Here is a 7568-nt window from a genome sequence, read left to right on the forward strand (position 1 = left end):
AGAATATTTGGATTCTGGAGAGTATAGATGGGTTTCTGGAGAAGCAGAAAGACCTGCCTGGCAGTTACCACAATAAGAAATAGACACAATTTTCTTTGACTGTGCTGATTCTTGCTATGACTTTACAAATTGAAACTCCCTTCATAGGGAAGGGAAGCAATTACTGTCAGTCAAACAGAGGCTGGGGCAGCCTGAGGCAGGGACAAGACACTAAAATGGTAAAACCAAAGTTTGTCTGGCTTCCTCCTAGGTTTCTGACGTGGTATTGTGTCTTGTGGGTAATCCACCTGACCACAGAAACACCTGTTTCCTGAGCTACACCAGCAAGGATAACAACCATGATGCCAGTGATTTTCCATGAAGCTTGCTCAGGATTGCTGAATGTGCCTAGACAAAACACCCCTGCTTCCCTCACTCTTTCTTTTCAAGTTTGATACCCAATGCCCAGACTCTTACCTATCCCACCTAAGGCCAGGAATTACTCTCCAGACCCACCCACTGCCACACCCAGTGGTTGTGACCTAATGCATTCAGGTTACCAGGTGACCTGCCCAGGGATAGGATGCCCAGAGCCCTGAAGCAGCTCTTTGTGGCTAGTCAGGGCCTCCGAAGGTGGCATGCATCCTCAGCAGATGGCTCAGTCCTGGATTCAATGAATATATACCCTTTATACATTTTCTTTGGACAGGTATCACTGTGTTGGCACATGAAGCTGGTGGAGGACCAGGACACCCTCAAGGTAGCCATCTTCCTGCTTGAGCTCTGGGCACACCTGGGTTCTGCCCAGTGTTCTCAAGATCATCTCTCATGGCGCTACATCTCCTCCGAGGTGGTGATTCCCAGGAAGCAGATGTTCCGTGGCAAAAGTTTTCAGGTACCAGGCTGGGTCTCCTACAGCCTAAAATTCGGTGGCCAGAGACACGTCATCCACATGCAGCTCAAGAAACTGCTCAGGCCCAGATATCTACCGGTGATATCCCAGGACGACCAAGGTGCCCTACACACTGATCATCCCCATGTTCCTCGAGATTGTTACTACATCGGCTACCTGGAGAAGATTCCTTATTCCCTGGTCACTGCGGACATGTGCTATGGAGGTATCGAAGGTATTATGAAGTTGGATGACCTTACCTATGAAATCAAACCCCTCAAGGATTCCCACAGGTTTGAACACATCATTTCTCAGATAGTGGCAAATGGAAATGCAATGGAGCCTGCATATAAACCAGGAACCCAAGAGGAAATAGATTCCTTGTTCTCTGCAGAAAACATCACTGTAGCCCCAAAGTTGTCTAGCACACGATTTGCATCCCATGAACTCAGTATTCAAGGCCTTCCTCAATGTTCTCATGCAATGTATAGAACAATGAACAACTTTACAGAATGTGTCAAATATATGGTAGGTTATACTAATGTAGTTGACTCATTTTTGTGGGGTTTACATGTACGTTACTATATTATTGCTTTGATCATATATAATGTAAGGGATCCGGCCACTCTGACTCCTTATGAGGTGCCAGGAAGTCCATTTTATACATTTTATCAACAGACCATCTATCAAAATATTCAACACAAGTCATCTTTCATGGTGGATAAAGATGGACCAGAGGACTATGCTTTTAGTACGAAATTTTCTCGTGTGTGCCATCGTGACAATCTGGTAATGATTGGCCAGCTAGGGAGGCCGTATATACTGCTTTCTACGATTACAGCACAAAATATTGGGCTATCATTGGGGGTGCCTTTAGATGGGGAATTTTGTGTTTGCCAGAGGAGGGCCACCTGCATTATGCAAATATACCCGGGGATAACAGATGCATTTAGCAACTGTTCCTTTAACCATACAGTAACTATACATCTGTATGGACCTAATTGCCTTGCTGAAGATCGTTACCCCCTTTTTAATGAAACATTAACAGAATTTCGTTGTGGAAATGAAATAGTGGAGGAGACAGAGCAATGTGACTGTGGCTCCTTCAAGAAGTGTTATAGTAATCCCTGTTGTACCACTAACTGTGAACTGACGCCTGGGAGTCATTGTGACATCGAACTATGCTGTACAAATTGTACTTATACCCCAACTGGGACGCTCTGCAGACCTATACAAAATATATGTGATCTTCCTGAGTACTGCAATGGGAACACCCATACATGTCCTGTAGACTTTCATATGCAAGATGGAACCCCCTGCAGTGAAAAGAGTTACTGCTTTAAAGGCAACTGCACAGATCGTGACTTGCAATGCAAAGCCATCTTTGGTAACGTTGCTATGGATGCTCCAGATGTTTGCTATACATTAAATACTGAAGGAGACCGATTTGGACAATGTACGAGAAAGAAAGATGTTAGATATAAAACTCCATGTCCAGAAGAACACAAGTTTTGTGGAAGGTTGCAGTGCACTAATGTCACTCATCTTCCACAGTTGCAGGAACATGTTTCATTCCATCAGTCTCTCTTAGAAAATGCCTTTTGTTTTGGGGTGGATGAACACCGTCGAACAGGATCTAATGATGTTGGAAGACCGAATGATGGTTCCATCTGTGCCCCTGGAAAGTACTGCAATTTTGTCTTTTGCAATGGATCTGTGGCAAATATCGGCTATGACTGTTTCCCTGAGAAGTGCAATTATAGAGGAATTTGCAACAATCTAAAGAACTGTCACTGCCATGTAGGCTGGGACCCACCACTATGTCTAAAACGTGGTGCTGGTGGAAGTATAAACAGTGGACCCCCTCCAAGGAAAATGCGGTCCGTGAAACAAAAAACAGACATAGTGATATATTTGAGAGTGGTCTATGGTCGCATTTATGCCTTCCTATTTGCATTACTCTTTGGGTTGGCCACAAATGTACGAAATATCAAAACTACCACAATCATAGAAGAGGGAACAGAGTCTTAGGATGAAGAGAAAATGAAAGAGAAAACAAAAAGTGGTAAGCCTTAAGGGGGAAAGAAATAGAACAAAAATTCAGTCCACTCCAAAATGACTGTAAAAATATAGGGCATACCAAAAGAACATTTGTGAAGAAAAACAGAGCAACTGTAATGAGACTGAAAAACTTAAGTAAAAAACTATAGACAGCAAGAAATAAAGGAATCCTACCACCAGTTATGGTAAGCACTGATGATAAGAAGTCAGTTCTCTTCAAGAGATCCATGGCATTTACTTGGAATAAATTTCAAATCACATGAAGGTTGGTGTACATGTTTTGTAAGGTATTGATAGCCCATACTGAACCTGAGCTTCTGAAAGCTAGAGAATACCTGAGTAAGCACCTGGGCCATGGCCTCAGATTTTTGGGCACGGAATTAATGGAAGTTGGCCAGAGAATCCTTTGGGGACACATTCAGGACATTTTTCCAAAACCACCTTCTTGAGTGCAGAGGTTTTCCTTATTCCCTAGGCAATCTGTGCTTCTCTAAACCCAAGGTGAGTTTAGGGCAATTGGAGGCTACCCTTAATGCACACTGCCTGCTACTTGCTGCTGTGGAAGGGATGGGGGTCCAAATCTCCACCCAGCACCTGCTGTGCTGACTTGGGGTACACATTACCCATGGGGGACCCAAGGGTCTGAAGGAGGAATGTGGCCCCAGTCACATCCTGTGAGAATTTAGGTACATGTGACTCATAATGCCTCTGGCATCAGTGGTTGCTGATTAAATGTTACTTCCTGCCTTCTTTTAGCCTCTACTGTCAGTGAGCTGAGGTGTGCTTTTAAGCCCAGGATAAGTCAGGATAAACAATGTCTAAGTCAAAAGACTTTGGATATCAATTGAAGACAGGTGTTCTTAACAAGGGGTTGGAGAGCTTGAATTGAAATTAAAAAAAAAAAAAATTCTTGTGTGGACGTGTTGGTGTGGGTGAGCTATATTTAATAAGTCACACACAGTCTTGTGTGGAAACAGTTAGGAGTCCATGGTTTTCATCTGACTGGCAAAGGGTTCTGTGGAACAAAAATGGTTAAGAACCCCTGCATTACGAATGAAATTCACTTATGTTTTTCAATGCCATAAAGGAACAGCTCAGAGAATTTAAATGATAAAATCTCCCTAGCATAACCTAAGAAATTTCACTCATGATATCATTCTCAGTAAACAACTTTTAGCCTGTAGTAATATTTTCTTTCTTTTCTAAATACATGTATAGTTAAATATTACTACCCTCTGTCTGAATTGCTCTGAAAATCCTTCCTCTGCAAGTGCACCTTGATACCATATCTTGAATATTCTTCCAAATTTACAAATTGAGAAGAAAGTGTTTAGAAAAAGGAATACAAAGAAATTTTCAAAAGAAGTTGTTTCATTTGCTATAGAGTGATGGGGGAAATAGGTACCAGAAATGGGAGGGTTTTATATGGGATTTAAGTTATAAGTTTACAATTCCAAGACTGAAAATGTCCAAATCGAGTCATCATCAGAAATGCTGACTCACAAACGTTTGGCTGCTGTTGACCCTGGACTCTCGCCATATGGCCAGACACCATGGTGGCTCTCCAGCTTTCATCTCTGTCTTCTCCTCCAGGCTCACTTTTTCCCTGAGCTCAGATTTAGGTGATCAGGCATATGACTCTTCTCTCCCATCTCCTCTGGGCTATGTTTCTTTCTGCTTCTCAGAGTTCACTTTCCATGCCTCTGTGCTCTACTCATCTGTCTTTGGCCTCTGGCTCCTCTCCCTCAGCCTCTTGGGATTTCTCTGTCTCTGACACATTTTATCAGTGTGCCTCTGCTTTAGGTCCTCTGTTTATGAAGAACTCCAGCAAGAAGACTTAAGACCCCTCTTGGGTCATGTCTCACTCAAGTAATTCAACCAAAGCCTCCCCAACTAAATCCACTCCAATCAAAGTGTTCCACATCCACATGAGCTAAGTCCTAAGGTCATGATTTTCTGGGATCCACAGAGCTTGAAACTGTTACAGAAATATTTTTTTATATTTTAATTATAATTCTTCTGTGTAACTCTATTTTTTCACATGACAATGATCTATCAAATAATCTGTTATTTGTACATTTCAGAAAATATATATGATAAATGATAATTTATTAAGATATAAAGTAATTGTACAGAATTCTCAGTAACCTGAAACATAACAATTTAAAAATCACCTCCTGGTTTTCCAATGGGCATTTTGGGGTTTAGGACAATGAGGAGGAGGCCAGGCAAGAAGGATCCCTCAGCCCCAATCCTGGTTCACCCTCAGTTATTGGTTGTCTGTTGTAAAATTTGGGTTTGGAGGAACTTTATTTCAACAAAGGAATCCATAACCAAATCATTTTTTAAAACTGTTACATCTATCATGCTACCTCACAGGAGTCATCCTCTGTAATTCACCTTCACCATTTTTCCCCACACAAAGCACAAGGTATGTGAGGGTGATACAATGAACAGCCATGCAGAAGAGCCAATATGAGCCAGTGACCCAATTCTACCATGAGGATGACTTTCATTCATGTCATAAGTTCTACAAAGCAGTAAATAGAAGGATGAGATTGCACCTGAGTTAATATCAGTGGATGGCCTGGTGAGGGGCCCCAGATCACATGGGGTAACCAGGAATTATTTTGCACTGGGCAGACTGACACAGTAGATTCCATACTAAGACAGTGACCTTGTACTGGAGTGGCAGACCCAGCATTGCCTGAGAACACCACCTGCTGCCACTCCTCAACCAATTTTCATGGGTGTTGTTGATCCAGGTGCTCTCAGGCGTTCTGATGAAGTAAGAAAAAGATTAGCTTCCCCATCTGCCTCCCTTGCCTCATATCTCCCGTGGCTGTCCTATTACTTGAGGAGAGGCCTGCCCCGGTATTATGAGGCAGACTGTCTAAGCCTTGAGGCTGCAATCTTTCCAGGGGCCCAGTATTCCCGTAACTGTAACATGACCAATAACTTCTGAGAATGGTCATCTAAGTCTGGAATGAGTAGTCACATCCTGAGCAAATTTGTCGTGCTCTGTAATTTCATCCAGGTTTATTGATGAGTCAGGCACTCATGACAACACCAAAGAATTGTTATTGCCTTGGTATGCCCAGGTCCCCTCACCTTCCCCATGAGTTCTCACCACCTGAGTCATCAGGGTCAATATAGCTTTGGATTGGAATCAGGGTTCCTGCCAGGGATACCAGTGCTGTGTCAATGGCAAACCACCTGCAGGATTTCATTTAGAGTGAAATAAAAAAAGAATCACTGAGTATACTGAAGATGGGATTGTGTAGGCATAGACTAGGGAGGTGATTTCCTAGTACTTCTCCAAACCCACCAAGCTCAGTATTTCAGAACATGCTTTGCCAGGGCTATGTTTCTCTCATTTAGTAGTGTTAAATGTCCACACTGACCTAGTTAGCAGGAAGTACCATCGTATAAGCAGCCATCCTGATGTCCTTTCTCCAGTTTTGCTTTTAACCACTTGTTGACCCCTTTTGTTACATGGGTAGTCCAACTTATTGTACATGAATGTGCTCATTGCTTGTTTGTGCAGTAAAAGATATCCCCTGATGAGAATGCAATCTCATAGCATCCTGCAAAGCATGGCACAGACACTTTTGCAATGCAACTACTGTGTATTGCATCTACATTCAACTCCTTGCAAAGCATGGACATGCCACAACACGATAGTGGTTCCATAGCTATGGTAGGTATCAGTGGTGGTGAGGTGTCATTGGTATCCATGACTAGGAGCCACTGATCTGATGTAGTGGAGTTGCCAGACTTGTGTGGAGTCTAAGCTCCAGCTGATGTGGCCCAATTTGCCAGGTGCATGTCCTAAGATCATTTGCAGGAATCACATGTCTGTGCAATATCTTTAATCCCACTTCCTCTAGGGTGAGTTTGCATGATTTATCCCATTCTCTTATCTAAGATGGGCTTCCATGATCCATTCAGTTGTGAATCCAGTGGCTATTCATGGCACCTGTTGAGCACACACTTCTTCAAGGCAGAATATTATTCATGTTCTGCAATAAATCATCCTTTTTCAGAGGGATCGTCATGTGTACCAAAGATATCCACACCTGAGCTGACAAGCTCTTGTCTTTGTCCTAATATTGAGAGTCCTTTTATAGTTAAGTCATCAGTTTGGCAGTACCAGGGCTTATGGCAGACTGTTTCCAGTGACCATGAGTCTTTAAATATTTTCAGGAAGTTGTTGGGGTGGCCTGCACAGCCATCTCCACCACATGGAAATCAACTCAATGTTCAGAATGAATTCATCCAGAGGGTGGTAATCCTTAGATCAGATGCCAGATAGCCCAAAAGTACTCCATCTGTCTTAACTTTGTAGGTTGATACAGTCCATATCATCAGGAAGAATGTCTTTAAACTAGATCCCCACTTAGCCAAGGGAGGTGCAGCAGGGTCCTCTACATTTAGTCTGCATCCTCTGGCAAAGAATTAATCTCTTCATGGAGCCATTGAGTTCTGGAGGTTTCAGCCTTGGATAGACAATTTCCATTTAAAGACGGAGCTTTGTTGATTCTCTCTTCCTTTAGTAGTAGGATTTGTGAGTACTGGACTTAAAGTGAAATCTCATCCAGAGTGCTAAAATGCCCATGCTCCACTAAGGACCAAT

General features: G+C 42.7%; 1 protein-coding gene across 1 annotated transcript; it reads left to right on the plus strand.

Moving 5' to 3' along the window:
- Positions 1 to 575: 575 nt before the first annotated feature.
- On the plus strand, positions 576 to 3186 carry LOC131279234 (disintegrin and metalloproteinase domain-containing protein 21-like). Its single transcript, XM_058301130.1, has one exon. It carries the CDS (start codon positions 653 to 655, stop codon positions 2900 to 2902), a length of 2250 nt encoding a protein of 749 aa, XP_058157113.1. The 5' UTR covers positions 576 to 652; the 3' UTR covers positions 2903 to 3186.
- The last annotated feature ends 4382 nt before the right edge of the window (positions 3187 to 7568 follow it).

Source organism: Dasypus novemcinctus, chromosome 7 (assembly GCF_030445035.2).
Source record: "Dasypus novemcinctus isolate mDasNov1 chromosome 7, mDasNov1.1.hap2, whole genome shotgun sequence".
Lineage (NCBI taxonomy): Eukaryota > Metazoa > Chordata > Mammalia > Cingulata > Dasypodidae > Dasypus > Dasypus novemcinctus.